The 23,690-nt window shown below is 45.8% G+C and overlaps 1 protein-coding gene across 3 annotated transcripts in view; it reads left to right on the top strand.

The window, feature by feature from the left end:
• SLC38A9 (solute carrier family 38 member 9) overlaps positions 1–23,690 on the top strand; it is a 1,177,634-nt gene that overhangs the window by 456,928 nt on the left and 697,016 nt on the right. For all 3 annotated transcript variants that reach the window (XM_069627285.1, XM_069627284.1, XM_069627286.1), the window contains one exon: positions 11,668–11,727. In XM_069627285.1, the coding sequence (XP_069483386.1) occupies positions 11,668–11,727 (60 nt within the window). The remainder of the gene's footprint in view (positions 1–11,667; positions 11,728–23,690) is intronic.

Here is a 23,690-nt window from a genome sequence, read left to right as displayed (position 1 = left end):
CTTCTGTTACAAGAGATCGGGGCCGGAAAACTAACCCAAGGCTTTGCGGTCGAAAGGGCACATAGATCCCTCCAGAGACGTCCTCCCCCCGGCTCGCATCCACGGCCATAATAGCCAAAATATTGAATTTTCAAGATAGAGAAACCATCCTACAGCACTCCAGGGAAGCAGGTCCCATTGAAAGGGGGGACTCAAAAATTACTATTTACCCCGACTACACCCAGAAAGTGCAGAGGGAAAGGAAATCATTCGTCCCGATCAAGGCGAAGCTTCGCCAACTGGACATTAAATACAGGCTGCTATACCCCGCGCGCCTGAGAGTTGTTTATAATGGGCGAGCGATATTTCTCGAAAACCCGGAGGCGGCCAATATGTGGCTAGAAGATAACCTAGCCGATGGCAAGGATCCTCCTCGGAATGATGATTAAGTCCCGAGTCTCCTCGCACCACCAGTAACCGGACCCCAGCAGGTAATCCAAACAACAGTTTAATTTACGGAAGCGGCCCTCGCACGGCCCTGCCGCCTCGCACCAACCCTACCCCCAGCAGAAAATCCAATTGGGCCAGTTCACCACCCGACCCAGCTCACGCCCGATTCCCGGATGGGTTTAGACGGCTCGAGAGCGCCTGAGCACCGCGACAGTGTTGTAGTCGCTGGGCGCACCAGTTTGCGTTATGTTATTAGTTTAGTTGGTTTTGCAGTCTACGAATCATCAATGTTGGTAAAGTACAAGATGGTGGCAAGTTACGACACAAGACTTCATGAACCAGGGGCCCCCCGCCCGCAGAACGCCACCTGTGGTTCGTTGTGCCAGCGGGCCAGAACTCCAAGACGAATTCAGATCACCAACCCGATGGCGTCGCAACTTGTTGTGATGACATGGAATGTGAGGGGAATGGCTTCATACCTCAGAAGGAACCGCATACAGTCCTACCTCAGGAGGAAGAAGGTCTCGATTGCGTTATTACAAGAGACCCACCTTACAGCGGACTCCATGTCTAAGTTAACAGATCGATGGGATGGGATCACGAGGGGGTCTCCTTACTCCAAATATGCGAGAGGCGTACTGATATGGGTGAACCCGAATGTGCCTTTCCAGCTAGAAGGCTGGGATTCTGACAAGGAAGGGAGATATACATCAATGTGGGGCACCATAGAACAAACCCCAGTGTGCTTCATTAACACATACTTTCCGCAGCATGGAATCCCGTCATACTTAAGCACGTTGAGTGCTAGACTGGCACAACACCGAGGCAGGACCTTCGTGTGGGGGGGAGACTTCAACTGCGTCATGGACTTAAGCAAGGACAGATCGCGCCCTCCTCCTCAGCCAAGCAATCCCGCATCCACCTCCTTGACGGAAACACTCGACCAGCTCAACCTGGTAGACATCTGGAGAGTGCAACATCCGGAGGCCAGAATTTACTCACACTACTCAGCTCCACATGGCGTCCACACAAGGATCGACTACTTGTTCGTTGATAAGGAACAATCTCCACTGGCCACATCCACTGAATATTTGGGGAGATCGATCTCCGACCACTCCCCGCTCGCCATGCATTGGCAGCTGCGTGGACCCAAACCTCCAATTCCCATGTGGAGGATGCCTACAGCAGCGTTGGATGATCCTGAGTTCAGAGAGGACCTTGCTGAGAAGCTAGAGGAATATGTCGAAATCAATAAGGGATCGGTGGCTACCTGGTCCACACTGTGGGAGGCCATGAAGGTGGTTACCAGGGGAGAAATCATTTCAAGAGCGGGCGGAACCCGCAGACAACTACAGTCCTCTCTTGAGGCTTAGGAATTAGAGATCGCAAGACTAGAGTCCGAGAAGATCCTTAAAACGGCCCGTATAAAATGTCAGGAATCATGGGTCAGACTGGAGAAATTTGACTTCGCAACACATACCGCCAGATCCCACAGCGAGTCTGACAAACCCGGCAGATTGCTTGCCTGGCTCTGCAAGCGGGAACACCCTAAACACCTGCCAACGGAGATAAAGGACGAAAAAGGAGTAATATACAAGACGCAGATGGAGATCAACGAGACTTTTGCTAAGTTCTACTCCAAATTGTATGCCCACGAGTCCCAGGTGCCCGCCGCAGAATTAATCGAAACACTGGAGGAGATAGGAGGAGATAGGCCTCCCTCAAATCTCCAGTGAGCAGAGGGAGGAACTGGACTCGGAAATCACTTCCGAAGATGTGACAGCGGCCATCAGATCGCTCGCTAATGGCAAAGCCCCCGGCAGTGATGGTCTCCCGCCCGAATTCTACAAGTCCTACGAACCCATTCTCACCCCCATCCTGTATGAAGTTTATCAAGAAGCCTACACAAATGGCATCTTGCCCAACACCATGAAAGAGACCATAATTATTCCAATGCTCAAGCCGCACAAGTCACCCACCGATTGTGATTCTTATCGACCTTTGGCCATGCTGAATTACGACAGCAAGATCCTCACTTCTATATTAGCCAACAGACTCGCCAGAGTGGTAGGATCCATAATTCATGAAGATCAAAATGGATTCGTCCCAGGACGCAACACCACGGCCAACCTCAGGAGACTACAACACATCATGGCCGAAACCCACGACCGAGAGGAGGACCTGGCGATACTGTCACTTGATGCCATCAAGGCCTTCGACTCTATCGACTGGGAGTGGCTTGTGGAGGTTTTGAGGGGCTTCGGCTTTGGTGCGGGCTTCATCAGATGGATCCAGGTACTTTATAATTCGCCAATGGCAAGGGTTAAAACAGGCAGAATTGTCTCGGGACCCTGGGCAATACAAAGGGGCACGAGACTGGGGTGCCCACTCTCGCCCATGCTGTATATATTGGGCCTAGAACCAATAGCCATATACTTTCGCCAACAGTTTTTTGATGCGGGCATTAAGGTGGGCAACGTTTACAACATAATTTCATTATACGCGGATGATGTCCTTCTCTACTTGAGGAACCCTGAGCTCAACGCACCCACAACGCTAGAAGTTCTCGACAATTATGCAAAGTACTCAGGGATACGATTCATCAGACACAAATCAACTGCATTCCCCCTAGCTAGCCTGAGGGGCATTGCAGTAGACGACCTCCCGCCTATCGGAATACAGTGGCAACCTGACAAGTTCCGGTACCTGGGAATCAATGTGGGTCACACCCCGCTACTCACACACGAACATAACACTATAGCAGCAGTCACCGGCCTTCGGCGTTCAATCAAATTTTGGTCCAAACTACCACTGTCAATGGTGGGTAGAGCGGCGATTGCCAAAATGATAATCCTTCCTCGATTCCTGTACTACTTTGCCAATATTTGCCACTACGTTCGCCCGCCTTTCTTCAAGACACTAGAGGCCATCATCAAGGACTTCTTGTGGGGTCCGCGCAGACACAAGCTCACATTGGCCACGCTGTCTCTCCCACATAAAGAAGGCGGAATAAAACTCCCAGACCTTCACCTTTACTACTTGGTGGCCCAGCTCAGTCACATTACAAAGTGGCTGTCAGATGACACATCGGCCGAACTGGAACTACTCAGGCAATCTTCCACAAACTTAATCCCCAAAGAAACTCTATGGTTTCCCCCTCGGCTACCTCCCGAAACTCTGCTGATTGTCAAGCTGGGCAGGCAGATATGGGCCAGGGCCTGTCACATAAGGCAAGTGAAACATCCGTACTCACCGGATAACCCCATAATGGTGGATGTGTGCAAGTCGGAGGCGGAACTTCCCACTCCCAGGAGATGGGAGGAAGCAGGCATATATACATGGGGAGACATGTTCACTGATGGGGAATTCAGGGACTTCGAGTCGTTACAGAACATTGAAGGACTATCCAAGGGCCAGTTCCTCTGGTACCACAGGATCAAACAGATCGCTAAGAAGCAGTGGAACAGCTGGCCGCAAGAGCCCACCCCAGACCCACTGCTACAGGAAATGCACGACCTCTCAGATGGATGGAGACCTGTTTCCAGACTTTACAACAGACTCATAGACAAGCCTAACCCCAAAGGTCAGGCACTGAAGGCGAAATGGGAGGCAGATCTTGAATCACCACTTACTGACAAGGAATGGGAGAGAGCACTGATCTACCCCAAGAAAGTGTCCCGGAATTCCAGATTCGGACAAATACAGCTGAATGTCCTTTACCGGACATATATGACTCCCCACAGGATTGCCTCATTCAACCCGAAAATACCCCCGACGTGCCCATGGTGCGGAAATGACAAGGCAGACATGATCCACATGTTCTGGTCCTGCATCAAAGTGAAATCACTCTGGTTCAAAGCCAAACAATCCTGCGCAGAAGCTGGCATGGTAAGATACGAGTGGACGCCCGGAGAGTGCCTACTAGGTATATATCCTAGACCGGGCAAATTTAAACATTTGGTGAAACTAATGGACATCTCATGCATTTTGGTCAAGAGAACAATAGCGATGGCCTGGAAGACTCCAGCGGGCCCCAGCCATGCTCGGTGGCTGAGTGAACTGGCGAGATGGACGACTGCTGAAACCAGGGCCTGGCAAGACGGGATCACAACCAGCGGAGAAGTCACAAGTGGAACCCTGGACTCCTGGAAAGCCCTCCTGAGTGACATGCGCTTCAAGGCAGACTATAAGCCTCCCTGAGGGACTGTAGCGTCCTACAATACCCGATTTTTCATACTGATACAGAGATGGAATTACCCGAATCTGTTCCCCTCGCTTCCTGTAACATCGGAACTATAATTTTTACTTGCCACCAAACATCTCATAATTAACGCTACACGTAGACTGCTGTTGTTTTGGTTGTTCTCACGTTACTTTTTTTTGTTGTATCGTTTCTTTATTACCACACTTGTAAGTTTGTAATGTTTCTCACTTTCTTGAAAAAACCAATAAAATACTTTAAAAAAAAAAATAATAACTTTATTCACAAAAATTGGAAAACCTAGATATTCTGATTTGTCATCTGAGCTATAGAGAACATTGAAGAGGATGTTGTGGCAGGAAGTGGTATTGTAGGTATTTTCTTGGAACATCTTGTAACTCACATAGCTTGTGATTGTTTACTGTATTCACAGAGATCTGTGGAGATGTTGGAACAGGCTGAACAAATCTAAGGGATAGCCTTACCCTAGAATGAAAGTTTTCGTCTATATGGAAAGGAACTTTTAATGTTCTACTCTAGGATGCAGTTTAGAAGAACATGCAGGGTTTAATTAATGGGGAGCTTTTGAAGGACTGTCTATGAACTGAATCACTTTAGAGGTTCATTTGAACGCTGGTAAAGGTGCCAACTGAAGAACAAAAAAGCTGTTGTCATTCATACTAGTACTATTCATTCTTACACTGTCCAGCAGATTGTATGGGGTATGTGGTCATTCATTCCTTGTCCTATTAGCTAAGACTGCCAATGAGAAGGTCATTTCTTAGCATTTCTGATTTTATCGTTTTTTGCCAACTCAACTAAACTCAGCGCTTTTCACATAGACTAGCAAACATCCACCAGGTGGTAATGAATTTATTTTATTGCTCCTCACCTAGTAATTGAATGGGCATTATTTTGCTTAATGACTTTGTAACCCCATCCCAAACAGTTGGAACTTGACATGTCGATTCTCTAAAAACCATGCATCTTGTACTCGATGAGTCAGCTGATAAACTAGCACCTGCTTATTTTGTGTCCTGTTTTGGTACTTTTCAGCGCTTGTTTATTTAAGGCTATACTGATAGCCAGCCATGCAGCTCTTATCCTTGCTCCTTTTGTAAGTAGGATGAGAGAAAAGCAGATGTAAGTAATTTTTGTAAGTCATGCCTAAAGCACTGTGGGCACCTACTACTATGGATGGTCTCTCTAAGCTGTTTTTATTTCTGATTCTGTTTATATGGTGAGTTGAAGGAACTACTAGGGAGATGTGCATGGCATGAGGTGGAGTGGCGAGATTGTGCATGCCTGAGTTTACAATTCAGTAGCACTTTTTTCAGTTCTGTGGCTGTCTGTTTTGACGTTTTCAAGAATATTAAGGAAGCCTTGATAGTGCTTGAAAGTATACAATATGAATAACTCTCTCAATGATGGATTTTCCTTCAGAGATGAACTCTTTCATTGAGTGATGAGTCTGCTGAAAAGATTATGCACTAATGTCATGTGTCACCTTTTTGCCTTTTTAATTGGTATAGTCTTAACAATATTAATATATTGTAAGCCAGTCTGATAGCACAGCGAGTTGAGCGCTTGCTCTGACAGCTGTGCGTAGCCTACTGACGCAGGTTCGTATCCCGGCAGGTCCAACTCAGCCTTTCATCCTCCCGAGGTCGATAAATTGAGTACCACGCAGTGGGATAATAATACCAACTGTTATTGCAGCGCTTAGATACCTGCAGGTTTGTAGGGCTATATAAAAAACAAGTTATTAGTTATTATTTTGTTTCGAGAACAGCCTCCCAATGGAAAAAACCATTGAAGTATTACTTCCTTTTTACTTTGATCTTACAGGCTGTTCTCACTCGCTACTTCATTGTGCAGCTGGATTATTGCGGGCATGTCATCTCTGCTTACAGGAAACGACTTGTAAATGTATGTTTTTAATACTTATGGCTCACTAATCTATCGGTCTTAATAGGTTTCTTGTTTTTTGGAAGCAATAGTCTTGAGAAATTGACTGGGAAGTGTCCCAATGAAAGGTAGCTTGTGGTTATTTGTTTGGTACTGCGCAGTATTTCCTTTGGCCATCAAAATGCATACAGGACTGCTGGCTGAATTTAACTACAATGATCTGTTGACAAGTAAAAGCATCTCAAAAGAGAGGGGGCAAAATAAAGAGACTAACGATTGGGGATTTTAAATCGTGCCTAAAACGTGGGAAAGAAATCCACAATAATCACTGTTTCATAGGCGGTCCAAGGGTTTTAATTTGCCTATTCTTCGACCCTAGAGCAGTCCCTCTCTCTTGCCTTATTTAGCACCTCTTCCCTAACCTAGTCGCTCCTAATCCTAGGGGAGTATGTAATGAAGATTGATTCTGACTGTCTAGAGCATGGGTGCACAACTTGCGGGCCAGTTGCGGCCTGCTGTGCTGTTTTGTCCGGCCTGAAAGGAACAAAGACTTTCCTAATGGAGGGTGGCCCGCAAGCACATCGGCCGCCCTGCATGAGGAACATTTTTTGTAACTCTTCCGGGCCGGACAAAACACTGACCCTCATTGGCTCAGTGCACACGCACCACGTAGCTCCTACGAGTCACGAAGGGTATGTGTGCGGGAGATGTGTCGGGTCTGCCGGTGTGTATGTTTTTTGTGTGTATGTTGAGATGCAGGCTGGGGGGATGCGTCGGGCATGCCTGTATGTTTGTTTTTGTGTGTATGGGCAGTGTATGCTGAGATGCAGGGGTGGTGGGTTTGGGTCTGTATGGGTGTATGTATGCATGGTATATACTTGTTAGTTTGTATGCTGGTGTGGGAGGGTTGGAGTCTGTATGGGTGCATGGTGTATGCTTGTTAGTTTGTATGCAGAGTTGGGAGAGTGGGGGGTTTGTGTCTGTATGGGTGTATATATGCATTGTGTGTGCTTGTTAGTTTGTATTCTGAGTTGGGGGGTGGGCATTCGGGTCTGTATGGGTGTATGTATGCATGGTGTTTACTTGTTAGTTTGTATGCTGGGGTGAGGGTCTGTAGGGGTGCATGGTGTATGCTTGTTAGTTTGTATGCTGGGATGGGGGCGCGGGGGTTCAGCTCTGTATGTGTGAGGCCCACACCTGCCACGGTGATGTTGCTGGGAGAACACCAGCAACCAGCATAGCCATACCTGCCATAGTGATGTTCATGGGAGAGGATAAGGGTGCCCATGCCTGCATTATTGATGTTCCTGGGAGAACAGCCATGTGTCCAGGCCTTCCATAGTGATGTTCATGGAGAGCACCAGGGTGCCACTGCCTGCCATAGTGACTTTCATGGGAGATCACTGTGGTCCCACTTGCCTTCCATAGTGATGTTCATGGACCAGTGTGTCCAGTCCTGCCATGGTGATGCATGCCTGCTATAGTGATGCTCAAGTGAGTGCACCATTGTGTGCTTGCTTTCCATAGTGATGTTAATGGGAGAGCACAAGGGTGTCCAGGCCTGCCATAGTAATGCATGCCTGCTATAGTGATGCTCATGTAAGTGCACCATTGTGCCCATACTTGCCCTAGTGATGTTCGTGGGAGAGTGTCATGGTGCCCATGTCTGTCATAGGTATGTTCATGGAACAGCACCAGGGTGCCCACACCTGCCACAGTGATGTTCCTGGGCGAACACCAGCATACCCATACCTGGCATAGTAAGGTTCATGGCTGCAATGTTTCTCAATGATCAAGTATGTCTGGTTCACTGTTCATCTCCCAAATATGTGTGGTTCATTGCTCAATTACAGCTGTGCCTGTTGCTGTGCAAAATGGCAGAGTTTGTGCCATCCAAATCTAAACAAACATAACTTGTGAAATGTTTAAGCCCAGTCTTTTCATCCTGTATGTTTTGCATATTTATTCTAGTGCCAGTATGTCCTTTCCAAAGAAAGAAATGATAAAAGTGGAATGGAAAAAGTGTACTACAAAATGTAAGTTTAGAATACAAATAAAGACCGACACACATCCCAAAAGGTATTCTTTTTCAATGTCTAATAAAGATTGGGGGTTGAAAAGGCCTCCCGCCCCTCGCACATTTACTTTTGGCCCGCTATAGGCAGCATTCAAGGTATATTCGGCCCTCTGACAAAATCATTTGTGCACCCCTGGTCTAGAGTATGTCTTGTACTAAAGCTGATGACCTAAAGGCAGATTGTTTTCTCAAACGATACTCCCTCTGGGAATTCCGAACTGTCCTTACTCTATCTAGTTGTTAGTGTCTTAAAGTATGAGAGGATTGTTCCTTAGACATCCTGTTGGATTTGGTCTTTTTTAGATCCATACCAATTGACTCACAACCACCATCCTAAAGCCTATTCTGGCCTGATGTCTGTCCCTACTACTTTATGCAAAGAAAGAGAATCTAAACAAAAATACAACAAGGGTTGTTGCCCACACAAAGGAATGTTGGCTGGTTTCTGACTGCACCAAAATGTCTTGTATCCAAAAGACCAGGGTTTCCTGCCTCATTGCCCAGTTATCACCAGAACACCAGTTTTCCCTAATGGAGCTAATCCCCTTCTTTGGGGTTGGGCTTCAATCTCAAATCAGTCTGTTTGCTCTGGGATACCCAAACACCCTGTCTCAATCTCTGGCTTGCTTTCACCTTTGGGGTGCTAACTTGGCCATATGTTCCACCCAAAAACTTAATCTGGATTTTTCACTCAAGAGCTTTGCTGCACTTAGTTCTTCCCTGCTTCTGACCCCTCTCTGGGGGGTCTCAGGTTTGGCACCTCATCTTGTGGACTGTCTCTCACCCCGCCTTGGGGCTTGCTTTCAACCCGTCTTTGGGTCAGATTGTTTTTCCCCTGTCTTGGGATCTGTCTTTCACACCACCTTGGGGTCGGTTTGCTTTCACTCTGCCCTGGGGTTTTCCTACTTTCACCCCACCTTGGGGGCTGCTTTTCACCCCAGCTTAGGGTCTCTCTTCATCCTGCCCTGGGGTTTGCTTGCCGTCACCGTGCCTATGGGTCGATTTTCTTTCACCCGCCAATCTTTTTGGAGAGTCTTGTGGTTGGATTGCGACTGCTCCCCGCCTTTAGCTCGGTGTCTCGGTTTGCTTTGTCAACCCCTTCACTCCCTGCCTTGGGGCCAGTTTGCTTTCACCCGTCACTAAACCCTTTCCCCTAATCCCCCCCCCCCCTCACCCCTGGCTTGGGGTAGGCTTGCTTGGCCTCTGCTCCACAAACAGCTCTTCTCTTCAGAACAGCTGATGAGATCTTTATTTTCCCAGCAAGAATGGGGAGGGGCAATTCCTCTGTCCCTCTCCTCACGCGTTTATGGTGCCGTGGAAGGGCCAGTGACCACAGTCATTCCTGTATACAGTTGCCATGTCTCACTGGGGTAAATTTGTCTATAACCAACAAAGTTGTTAGTTCCTGGGGGCTAGGGAGGATACATAAATCCCTAGCCAGGGATTGCCTGTTATCTGAAGGGCTACCCCAGTGGGATACGCTTGCACTGCCCCCTAGAGGGTGTTAAGCATAGCAGGCTCACCTCACTAGTCCCAAAGAGGGTGGCTCCCCCTTCGGCAGAGGGGACACATTCCTGGATTCGTCAAACCACACTAGCACGCGCACTCGCTCATTAGCCAATACCTCACTTTCTTCAGAAATTTTCCTTTACACTCAGCTCTTCCTTTCTTCCTTTCTTTCTTCCTTTCTTTCTTCCTTTCTTTCTTTCTTTCTTTCTTTCTTTCTTTCTTTCTTTCTTTCTTTCTTTCTTTCTTTCTTTCTTTCTTTCTTTCTTTCTTTCTTTCTTTCTTTCTTTCTTTCTTTCTTTCTTTCTTTCTTTCTTCTTTCTTTCTTTCTTTCTTTCTTTCTTTCTTTCTTTCTTTCTTTCTTTCTTTCTTTCTTTCTTTCTTTCTTTCTTTCTTTCTTTCTTTCTTTCTTTCTTTCTTTCTTTCTTTCTTTCTTTCTTTCTTTCTTTCTTTCTTTCTTCCTTCCTTCCTTCCTTCCTTCTCCTTTAAACTAACACAATAGCCACACATCCTGCTTCATATTGCCTACTGTTATACCCCTCCTTCTCTGTGTCCCTGGACAATCTGGCCTGACTTTCCAACCCAGGATGTTATGATGGCAGATAATGTTACAAGAAGGGGATAAGCCCCGCCTATTTCCTCTGTGAGGGCTGGCAGCGAAACAATGGCGGCCCAGGAAGGAAACTGTCCCTGCTTGCGTTATACACATTCCTGGTGGTCTATCATGGGTGGTAGTGGCTGCTGATACTATCAACCTGGAGCATTGTTCCATGTCTTTGTTGGCTACCATACACATCCACTGTAATGGTGTTCCTCCTCCACTTGTTCTCTGCCAACAGTATATTTCGGAAGATGGAGGAGCTGGTGGTTGGATTGTGGGCTCTGATGCTGCTGTGTGATGCTCGAAGACGGTTCTCATAGGCTAGTTCCCTCGCTAGTTTCCCATTCTTATATTTGGTCTCTGCAAAGAACAGAAAGACTGAGCATCTTGGCATACAGGAATGGCCTGAGACATGGGTTGACTTCTCAAAAACAGACTGGCACAAGGGACTTGACAGAAATTGGGGCCCTAAACTATCACCATCCAACTTGGATAGGATTGGCTCTGGATTTATTCCTGGTATGTCTCCCACCCCCAGCTGAGGGGTGTTCCATCCCCTGTTGACAAGGCCTGACTACAGGCCTTTTCACACCTATTGAGAAATATTGTCGCAGCTCCCTTCTACAAATCTGCATAACACCCTGAGATGACAAGGAAACCTGGCCTCTTGACCAATACAAATGGAGAAACCATGCCGCAAAATACACAGTGCCTGTAACTGGATGTTGGACAGATGCAGCAACTGTTGGAGACATTTGCTTGTCTGATTGTAGTTATTCTAAAAGGTCTGAGATGGTTTCCGATGTAATAAATCCCTGGTGGGTTGTTGTCTTTGGGAGGTTTTGCAAAGATTAACTACTGTGCATTTGTTAATGAAAATACTGTTTTTTAATGTGTGTTCATAAATAGAATATATACATTTCTAATCATGCAATTTTTTTTCAGATTATGTTCATGATGTTAATGTAACTGAGACTGTCCTAAGTTCCAATGGTAGTGATAGAGGTAAGACCCATTGTTTCAGAATATTTGTTATGTTAAACAAATGAACAATATATACTTGTGTGTTTTGGATATTGAATAATGTTAAATGCAAATTCAGCTTCGATATTGTGACTAAGTCTACGGCCTGGCCATGAGGCGGTATGTGGGGTGTGACAATCCTTCAGATGGTGTCACTTCTCCCCAGAGGGGAGCCCCTTTCCATGAGGCTAGGGAGGTGAGGGTGCAAATCGATAGTCCTCCTAGGGGAAGAAACCTGCAAAAGGACCTCATGGGGAACAACTCCCCTCCTGTGGATACGGATGTAGGTCTGGGAAATGATCCCTTTTAAATCTCAAACCGATAGGGTAATGACAACTCCCAAACCTCCTTTAGATATCATAAACTCCGAAACCATGTGCTATTGTGAAGTGTCAGATGGTTCTAATACAATAAATACAGGGACGAAGAAGAACTTAAGAATGTTAAGGTTAAGCATTAAGAGTGTTTGACCATCTGTGGTCAATTGGACTGATGTTACACCGGGGCAGCCCCCACTATTTATATCAAACAGCAAAGAAGGACAAGGTGGGTGATATCAGGAGAAGAGAGCATGGTCTCAAGCTCGGTATTGAAAGAAAAAGGAAGAGCTGGTGAACAAGAGTAGAAGACAATGTCTTGGTGGTCCTCAGGACATAGACACAGCGAGGTGGAGAGTTTGTAGAGAGAAAGCACAAGAGGGTAAACTAAGATCTTGTGAGCAGAGAACAAAGGGCAGTGGAGAGGCCGAGAGAAAGCTCAGGCGGTCGATGGCAAACCCTTCTGAGGAATACAAGACTGACAGCGTGAATCTACTGTGAAACAGTCTGAAAGCAAGAACTGACAACGGATTCCAGAAGCCCACTCAACATATCGATCGAGGGAAGGTGCATTGAGAGAGTGGAACCGGCCTGGTGGTGCCGCCTGTAATGGGTGGCGGTGCAGCAGAACATAAACGCCTGCCGTTGAACGTTGCTTGTGAATGGAAAGAAGTTGAAACAGTCGGTGCTGGTGGCACGACCGGTTGCAGCTGGAGCCTATGGTCTGGAACTGGCACACACCCCATCAAATACCAGTGGCTGAACAAGCAACCAGGCCCTATTCAGCAGGAGTATTGAATATGATAAATGGACATGCTGTGTGACCATGTGAGGAAGATAACATGATCTGTCATCTACCTGAAGAGCACAAGAAATTTTACAGAACATTGCTACAAGTAACTTTGAGAAAAAGGCGGTAAAATAAAAAACAAAGATTCACCAAAAGAGAAGAGAAACAGATCCTGAATAGAATTAATCAGGAGTGGTCTGAAGAGAACACTCACGGAATAGATGGGCCATTCCAAGGAGAACACACCAGACGCAACGCTACAACAGTGGGATAGCCTGACACAGGATGATTATAATGAAGCAGGGGAGAGGAACCCCACATAAGCAGAGACCACTATCCTTTTGAAGTTCCCCAAATGAAAAGTGGTGACCTGCAGAACGACAGAGGGCCACGCCCTTCAAGGAGGCTCCCACAACATCCTGGGGAATCCACAAGGACAGGAGAACAATAACTTGTGGATAATTTAGTTCTTATAGCAAGGATGCCACACCTTGTCCTTTCGTCCTTCGTTTTTCTCTTCGGTTAACACCGGCTCAGTCAAGAGTCAATCGCCTGTCCTGCCTGTAGGTGAAAGAGGAACAAAGATCAGAAGGAACAAACCCGAGGTACCTGACGAAGCCAGTGAAGCGTTCCCCAGGGGAAGCCAACCGGAACAATAGAAGTCCGGCAGGGGACAGGGTTCACCTGATAAAGTGAGAAACCCTAGAAGAAATAGATCGTTTTAGGGGACAGACAGTTACAAAAGATTCAACGAAAACTTGGAGCATCTTTGTCCCATTGGGGACAGGATAAAGAGTGTAAAGGAAGCAAAATGTGTTGAAACTTCCTTGAAGCAACTACACGTTTTGTTGAAAACTACAAGGAACATTGGGGAACCAGCTAGGAGAAAGGAACCATTCTCCTAGCTCTACAAGGATCCGGTAGAACTGTTTTGTCATGAAAAGCTTGGCACTTTAATGTAACTTTTTTTATGTTGAGCGCTTGTAACGTCTTTGAGACACTTTGCATCCAGGAGAATGGAGTAATTCTCCTCGTTCACAAGCAGAATCCAAACTTTATTATTGTTTATTTTAGTGGTAGAATAGGATTTTGAACTGGGCGGTATGGTTTCCTTTTGTCATTTTGGACTTCCTGAGAGGCCTGAGTTTTAGTTGTGTTGAGGTAGGGAAACCAGCTCTAGATTTAGGGGTGGATAAATAAGTCTATAAACAAAAACATAGCATCACTTGGTCCCCTTATTCTATGTGTCTGCAGTCTGGGGAGGGCGGACCGGGACCCAACCATCCGCCCGCTACATGATCCAGAGCCAGGTACTCTGGGGGCGGAGCCCTTGGTACCTTCAAAAAAATCTGGGGCTTGGGATCTCGACAGTGATTCTCCCTATGCTGGCTTTTAAATCCTTCACCATAACCTGCATTTGCGGCACGATCCTACGCGCTCCTGCAAACATCGAAGAGTGAGAATGAGGAAGTCAAGATTGCTAACGGGTTGTGCTCCCATGGCCGCCACTGCCCACGAAGTCTCCGAAGCAGTGGCCAGCCCTGAAACTGCTCCCTTGCAGTGCACTCCACCATGTGTGTATGAGAAGAAAAATTTCAAGATGGTAGAATGGCCTGTTAAAGGCTCAATCACTACACAACCAATCCCAAGAACAGAGCAGTTGCTTTGTTCTTGGCATTTGGTTGTGTAGTGATTGATGCTTTAATAGGCCTTCCTGCCATCTTGAAGTTTTTTGTTACAAACCATTGGTGCAAATTGTGGATCCTAGTTCAGGCTAGGTGGGGGTATCCAGGCTCTATAAAAGCACAGGGAAAATGGAAGTGGTTGTTGAAGTAGCAAAGCAGCATGGAGAAGAGATAAGGAGGTGGTGGTGTGGAGCAAGCTGAAGGTGCAGGAGCGGAATAGTACTAAGAGTGCAGGTTGAGGTGTAGCGAGAGCTGAAAGCATAGATGGTGCTGAGATAGGATGGGGGATTGGAAAGAACCGAGGGAACAGCAGAGGCAGTGAAGAGATCAAGGGAATGAGGCGAGTTAAGAGCAGAGGGAGCAGGTCCTGTAGGATACTAGGAAAGGTAGAGTGAGACATGCTAGAGAAAGAAAAATTAATAGTTTCGAGGGAATAGAGAGGAAGGAGGAGGATTGTGCACAGAGGTTGTAGGACAAAGGATGGACGGAAAAGCTGGAATGCAAAGGAGCGAAGACAGATGGTGGGCAATTTCATGATGGTACAGTGCTAACAGTCAGTAAAACGGCATCCAACTACCTGCTGTTGGGGGAGTGGGAGGAAGAACTGCAAGTTTAGCCAACCGAAAGCTTGTGAGTCTAAGTTTACACTTGGAGACCAATTCCCAACCATGAGTGAGCGCTGGATTTGCTAGGGCGAAGTGACACTTGCTTGGGTAAGGGGAAAAGCACTTAGCAACTCTTATTTGTGAGTCTGCCAGTTTCTGCCTTAATCACCCACTTTGTGGCATACTGAATGTCAGTTCTGAGATTCACTAAAGAGGGTCTTGAACACTGTATATATTCTGATGTGTGCTTGATGTGTGAGATGTGTGAGGTGCTCACTTCAAGGACCCCTGCCACTTCCCCCTTCTGGTGTCCCATTTTTCTTTCAGTTTTTTAGTAAGCTGTGTCAAAATGTCATGTGTAGCAACTAATTTATGACGGATTAGACCTCCTTTTGATACAGGTCTATTTCATCATATCTTATGTTCTTCATCAACATACATGTCTGTGGAATCTCTCTCGCAATAAAAGGATACATCTATTTTTTCATGTGGTTCACCAGTGTTTATCTAGGAGCCTCACACCAGGTTTCTCCTCTTTGTGCTGACACAGCCTAACACAGTAACTTGTTCAAAGATTCCCTAGCCCTAAACACAGAGACTAGCTATGGATGCTTGTAAATCCTAATTCTGGAGCTTGCATGCTGGTATGATAGAATACCAGGCGGTTTCCGAAGGCAGTGTCTGTGCCTTGATCGTCCCCGATTTCTGGCATCACAAATGCCAGCTCACCTTCAAAACAATCGGCGTGGCGACATTTCACTTTGACACCCTGCCTCTGCTCTCTTGAGCACCAGAAAAACATGTAACAATCATGCATACTGGCAGTTGCCTGAACAATTTTGGTATGTGTTAAAGGCCATAAGAAAAAGAGCAAATCGAAATATACTACCTCCGTACTAGTAGAGTCAGAAGGCATCTGAAGTCAAGTCGATCTCAAGATCCCTTCTACTACACATAACACGATTCATTAGGAGACACTATGGCCTGACTCTTGGGTAATTTGAACCTCCTTTTTCTTAACAGGCTTAGGGGTTACCTGGGAGGACTAGATTTGTCTAAATTGAGAGTTGCCATTCTCCCCTGGGGGTTGTCAGAAGAAACACTGAAGCATGATGCTTACTAAAACCATAGCAGAAGAAAAATGCCTGATCCTTTGTTTTGCCAAGTGGTTAAGTATCTTAGAGTATTCATGCTCTTTAGGAATACTGGGCTTTTACATGACAAATTCTATTGCCTGTATAGAAAACACTTGTCCATCATTGTACAAAACTGCTGTGCTGTTTCACTTGTCCATTCAGCATTGCCTTTGTAGCCTCATAGGCTTCCATGTTCCCACCGAACATGCAAGATAAATCCATCACATTTACTATGCCTTCTACCTTGTAGGCCTTCAGGGCTGCCCATGCTGCTTCAGCCACAGAGGGAAACACCGCTGAAACTCTTCCTCCTCATTCTCTGCATGCCCTGCTCTAGACTCTTCTGAAAACTTTGCATTAACATGCTATGCCAACCTCCATACAGGTTGACTGGGATTATGAACTTCTGGACATATTGACCATCTGCAGGATGCGCTGTATAATAAAGATGAGGATGTTTAGTGCCTCAGCAACCTTGCAGTCCTTGGTCTGATGTTCCCACCCCTGTGGTTAGTGGGGACCTTGGCTCCTGGTCTATTCAGAACACATCCTTAATCAACTGTAGTCTTTGCCTGCATTACTGCTTACTCTTATAAATAGGTGATGAAAGGCACACCCAAAGACACTTTTGTGAGGGTTTTATGTTCTTTGACTTCTATGCACCTTTTCATTCCATCCTTGAACTCTGCGAGAGTGGCTTTGGATGCATTTACCTGCTCTTGGACATTTCTCCTGCGCTCATAGTGTGTTCAGGGAGTTCTAGGAACTGGGTTTTTAGTCATCAGTTATTCTTGTGAGTCTGACTTTTCCCCTTTTAAAAGTGATTCCTTGCTACACTGTAGCTAATTTTAGTAACTTTGCAACTGTTTATCCTGGAAGTGAAATGTACTGGTAATTGTTGCTAAAATGTAATCTGACTGTTTTTTGCTACTGTTTCTTTAAGTATTGCGCTGCGTGTAGAAATAGTTTTCATTCCTTTTAAAAAAAAATGTAATTGACATGTGTGCATTTGGGTTATAAATAATGTGCTCTAGAGGGACAGAATTAATGTGGATTAGTGGTGTTGGCCTTAGTGGCCTTTAGAACATTTGTTCCTGCTTAATAAAATGTCTACTTCCATTTTCTGCCTAGCCCTTGCCTATGGGCGGGTGCGGACCACCTGGCCTAGGGCCTACCATATAAAAAGGGTGGGTTGTGTATGTAGGCCCTGGAGGATTTTTGCCTGCTTTGTTAGGTTATGGTTCCCTTGTTCTATTCCCTGCTGCTATTTTATGGTGGGTGCTTATCTGAGGTTTTCTTTACAATGTACTGTGTATTTGTAATACTATGTATTATGTACCAAGTGCTTATTTGACCCCTTGGAGATGAGTTACATAACACATTTATACATTCAGCATATTGGTGTAGTGCATTTTTCGAGAGAATAGTGTATGCACTACTAATACATTTGCATCAGCCTGCTGTTCTTGTTTAAGAGTTGAGCCTTGTCGCTATGTAAAAAATGCCAACATTTAAGAGGGTTGGCTTCCCTTTCTTGTCAGGAGTCAGCTACCTATTAAGGTCAATGGTTGTAGATCTCTCAACAAAGGGTTGTACATAAACTTCCTTAACACTGACAGAGGTTTTTTTGTCTCTTTGCTAGATGGGTATTCAGATGCATTTCCAAAATCGACCCAGGGGGTGTATTTTGGGAGGCCAACCTATTGTTGTTTACAGTGAGGCACAGATCTCCAAACCCAATCAAGGTAAGGTAGCAGAGCTGCAAGGCATAGACTCAGGAGGGCTGTGAGAGTGGGCTAGCATCCAATGAGTCCACAGAGAACACTGATAATTCCAGTTAAAAAATATACCATTATTTATTGGGCCTTTTCAATATACACACAGCAAGTAAAAACTTCAGGCAAATATTGCTAGACACATACTATAAAACTGATGTATGCATTCACCCTTGGGAGAAGATCGAAATAATTTGATTCAATAACCAGTGTAAAACAGGTAAGTAGTCTCATGCATAAAGTTCAGTAGAAGCACTTCAGAGTAAACACAAAACTGTTCCCTAACACTTAGTAAGTCCAGCCTTCAGGTGGTTGGGAGGCTTTGCGTCCAAAGATCATCAGTTCCAAAGTTATACTTTTCGTGAAGGTTTCCTATGTGATTGGACAATGCCAGTGCTTTTGATACAAAGTTCAAAAAGGAAATTGAAGTTCAGGTAAGTAAACACACTCAATCGCAGACAGTAGGATAGGCCTAAGGAAGGCATCCTTGACCAGGCCTCCACCGACCAAAGTCAGAAAAGAGCGATTTAGGGATACGACTTTTATGCCCATGCAACTCTATGGAGAACAGGGAGTTTGGGGTAGGAGGAACAGTTATGTTAACCTACCCCACTGACTGTTTTCTTCTGAGACCACTGCTGAGGTTCAGGAATCTGTTGGGGATACTATCTTCTGTGGTTGGTCCCGTTGAGGGAGGCCCTGGAGGCGCAGATGCCAAGGTCAATATTTGACGCAGGATTTAGTTTCGGTTATTCACAGTGCTTGTTTCTCAGTTCCAGGCACCTGCCATCTCCACACCGAAACAAAGTAAAGATGAAGATTTCTGCGGAGCATGGGATCTTGGGACACCTCCAGGGAGTGGAGAAGATGGATTATAACGGGTGTTACCACAGTCAGGTAGTGACGGGCGATCGATCCTCTAAATATCAAGTATGCACTCAGAATGGCAACAGCTGCAGCGTGGTATCCCAGAAGAGAATTGGTATGTCCAGGGACACTTTTGAAGGCTCAAAGTACAGATCCTGAAGCTGGGGTCTAGGCTGCTTATTCCCACCGGTACAGGGGTCAAAGCACCCTCTAAGGCCTACTTGACTTCAAGACAGAGAAGCAGGGCTTTGCCGGGACTTCATTGGATTTGATGCTGGTCTTCGTGGGGGTCTTGGCTGTTTGTTGAATGGCTGCACAAGTCCTCCCTTTAAGCAAGATTTGGGCAGGGAGCTCGGCGGAGCCCACCTATGGCAAGGGTGTGCACCATTCAAACAGGCAGTCCGTTTCCAATCAGGGATATCCACTGGACCAGCAGATATGCCCAGATAGATTTAGGCACCTGGATGTGTACTGCGATCAGACCGTCCCAGCCCCTACATCTGGCTCACATACAAACCACCTCTTTGCTTGCGAAAGCAGCAACTTTCCCCAGGAAAGGGCAATCCATATATGGCATTTCCAGACCTCAGAAAGCAGGAAGAAGGCTGAAGATCAAATGTCCATGAGTAAAAAGTATAAAACAGGCTAAAAAGATATCTGCTGACACCAGCTCATCCTAGTCACATTGTAAAAGTAACCAAAAAGCCAGGATAGAAAAGGTTCTAAGAATGAAAAGTATCCTAGAGGGGTGGTCTCGTCGATATACAAACTTATAAAGCAAAATGAACCCCTGAGGTCTAGGAGGTACATGCTCAAATGGGAGCGGGATGTTGGAGGAGTCCTAGAGGAGCAGGGGTGGTCGCAGCTCTGGTCGCAGATTCCTAAGCTTACGAGATCCCTTCAGCTTCGGGATATCTGGCTGAAGCTGATGCTAAGGTGGCACCTGACCCCGAGTAGGCTAAATAAGATGTCCCGGGCGGTGCCCGAGCTTTGTTGGAGGGAATGTGGGGCGAGAGGGTCCTCGGCCCATATATGGTGGGAGTGTCCAAAAATGTATCCCTTGTGGTCGCTAGTCCAGCAGGCCATCTCCCGAGTATTACATGTAGAGATGGGCGTTAATAGAGGGAGGGAATTATTGGGTCTTAATGGCACGCTCTCATCTCTATCTAACAGAGCGGACCGCAAGCTCTATGTGATAATGATGCTGGCGGCGGCCTTGGTAATAGCCTGGAAATGGAAATCAAAAGACCCGCCTCTGGAACACGAATGGGTGGCGAAGCTGTGGTCCTTGTCAGCCCTGGAATGGCTTACTTATACGATTCAAGGTCTCCACATGAAGTTCATGTCAGACTGGTCTAACTTGCTGTCATACTTGAAGGAGGGAGCACACCGGGCTTGGTGTCCCAAGGCTATGGAACTAGTGGGTTTAATTCGCCCCCAGGACGATTTGGACCTATAAGGCCTTGGGGAGGGCCGCGCACTAACTCCTTGGTACACTACCTATATCTTAGCTTTATTGTCTCGTCGGACTATCAGAGGCACACCAATGTTTATTATCTGTTTCAGTTCATTGAGGCGGAAGAGCTTCCACTTGTTCTCTTGGATCCAGGGGAGGGGGGGGGGGTTTAGAGGTTGGGGGTAAGCAGGGTTTTTGTGATTCCTGTTGGTTGTTACATGTGAAACTTTCAATAAAATTTTATTGGAAAAAAAAAAGAATGCAAAGTATCCGAACCACACTTCACTTTAGTGTGATGTGTGTAATTGTAAAAATACAAGAAAATTACTAAGACAGTCTCTCCGTGGTGATAGTTTTAGGAAATCAGTTTCCCTATTAGAATGAACAAAAAAGGTAGGTAAGGGGTCCAAACAAAGCAAAGAAGGGTGTCCTATATAAGTATATGGGAGGAAATCGGCAAAAAGACAATCTTTCCTAACAACCGGTACTGTGTTAAAGGAGGGTGTTGGAGTACTAGGTTGGGAAGATAGTAGTAGTGGGAGGAAAAGAGTGGTAGTGTGCGGAGGAGAGTGGTAGTGTGAGGAGGAATAGTAGCAAAGTGGGGCAATAGTGGAATGGGAGGATTGGTAACATCAAAGGGTGGAGCGAGAGTAGGAGTAAAACATCTGAGGGATGGAGCACCGATACGAGGAATAAGCCAGATGGAGTGATAGCGAGTATAGAGAATGGGTGAGTGTGCGTGACTGAATGAAATAGTTTGAATAACACAGAGCATGTGCAATGCACTATTTAAATTCCCTTTAGAACAGTAACCTCTAGTTAGAGTAGAGAAAGCTCGGAAGTCCCTGAGGGAGTTTAGAAAGCTTGCACTTAGGGAGCCATCAGTAGCTAGACTGCCATTAGAAGATAAGGTTACTGTTCAGTAGCACTAACTAGGCAATCTACAGGAGACGAAAGGGGGGTGGCACCAAGGCCCACAAAAATACAAATAAAAAACCGTGCACTGCCTCAAATATGAGTGGTTTTCTCTGGCATCTATAACAGTGTGTCAGGAGCGCGACCTGATACAGAGGTCACCAATTGCAATCCAAGATGCTGAGTGGTGAGATGGACTACCAGGGCCCGACTGCCAACCCAAGTGGGGTTATTGGGGTTTAATGTACCTTTTGAATGTGACTTCCTATTTTGGAATTGGAAACTGTCGGCCTGGGATCATTGCTTCTGCAAACCGTCTTTTCAGGTGCTTTTCCAAACTAGACTGGTCATCCGTCTCTCAGTGGGCTGGTCTTCAATCTGCCTGGGGTCAGTTCTTCAAATAGTGCCAGCTCTGCTCTCCCATCTCCAGGTAGTTCCAAAACTTTCCCTGCTTATCTCCCCATATTCCATAATCATCAGGTCTCAATCAGCAAGCAAATAGATATTGTTTTAACTCTTCCCAGATCTTGTCAGAGGTGTTTTTTCTTGCCCCCTGATTCAGCAAAAGTTGGGGTCAAAACCACTCCAATTGAAGAAATCCCTTATTTTTTCATAAAATTATATTAGCTTAATAAAAGCTGGATCGGTGTAATCTAGATGTCAATGAGCACAATTAGACACTTGAATGATCACGATGTGATCAAAATTGGGGGAATTGTGATTTTGCCATTTTATAGCTGTATTTATATTTTTACATAATTTGGTAGATATTGGTCCTAGTTACAAAATGTAAATATTTCGTCTCAATCCAAACTTGCAGTGTAGCGATTATTTTAATGATTGAACATTAGATTTAAATTTTCCTCCTGTTACTTTCCATTCATGTTTCTAGTGTGGAGTAGCCAACTTTTTCCTACAGGTAGCGCTGGCGGTGCATTCCCTACATAATCTCTTTTTCGTGCTATCAGTGTGTCGAGTCAGAATGTCTTTTTTGCTGTGTATAGAACTCAATAACCTTTTGCTTGACCTGGCTTAATGGGTTTTTTATTAACCTGTCTGAAATTAAATATGACAGTTTTTCTTGGAAGCTCACAGGTTCAGATCGATTATGTGATATCCGGCAGTGGCTTTATGGGCTGTCTCCTTAGAAACCACCTTCAGCACATTATTTTTTTATGATCTTTGGAATCCGCTTGATCAGGACACCATGGCCCTGGTGTGCCTGTCTCCTCTTTTGTTATTGTGAATTCCTGAGATGGGTTGGGTCTGGGAAGTTGAATCGGCAAAGGGTTTCTCGTTCCCCATTTAAGCTGTTTAAAACTCCCCTCTGCCCCCTTCAATCACAAGACTCAGGTAGGTCACTCTGAATTTCAAATACAAGGATTCTGAGTGAAATATTTTTATGGTAGAAGAAAATATTACTTTAAATGCTGTTTCCTGTATGACTTTACATCTCACCTTATATTGGATAAAATTAAACGTCTTAAAATCTTATAAGTGAAATCATATCCAGCGGCCATTAGTGTCAGTGTCCCATTAACCTCCATACCCACATAAAAGGCCCAACTCACTGCAAAGGACACACCCTTGATGCCATCTTAAGCTCCCACGACCAGATAACATCTAAACCCCCCCAGCCCTATCATATGGTACGATCACTTCTTCGTCCCTTTCAACATTCGCTCACCCGCCCCCGTACCCGAACCAGAACCTCCAAATCTATGCAAATGTTGGAAGAAACTAAAAATCCTACCCGACCTAACCGACTCGCTCCTTCAGTCTCCTCCCCTTTACCCCCCCCAGGCAGTGAACACTTGATCACCAACGCCTTTGATTCATGGCTCAATACCTCATCAATCCTGCTCACGCCGACTTGCCAATCATCCGCTTGCCATGGCCCTTTTCCAAGATGGTTTACACCAGAACTGAAGACTGCAAAACAACTATATAAATCCCTCGAACGCAAATGGCGGAAAGATAAAACCACCCTGAGCAGATCCACTTTGGCCCGGCACTATCGCCGCTACAAGCCGAAATCTGGAAAGCAAAAAAAGCCCATTACAACTCTTGAATCCTCAACTGTGAAAACCCCAGCAAGGAACTCCACAATATCATCTCTGAATTCACCAAGCCATCATGTACCACCACCCAATCAACCCCTTCTCAGTCACTCTGCTACTCTCTCTCTCCACTTCTAAACCACTGCTGTTGAAAGAACACATTCCCTAATCAACAAACTGGCCCTCTTGCACCCACCACACAATCCACCCACCCTACCTGCCAATCCACCGCCCGCAACTGCAAACCAGCTGACTTTCGACTAGTTCACACCAATATCAACTGACCAATTTCTCAAACTGCTCTCCACCCGGAAACCATCCGGCTCCCCGCTAGACCCC

This window comes from Ambystoma mexicanum, chromosome 6p (genome assembly GCF_040938575.1).
Source record: "Ambystoma mexicanum isolate Mex_15411 chromosome 6p, UKY_AmexF1_1, whole genome shotgun sequence".
Taxonomy (NCBI): domain Eukaryota; kingdom Metazoa; phylum Chordata; class Amphibia; order Caudata; family Ambystomatidae; genus Ambystoma; species Ambystoma mexicanum.
Note: the sequence above shows the minus strand (reverse complement) of the source record. Positions and strands in the feature narration are given on the sequence as shown.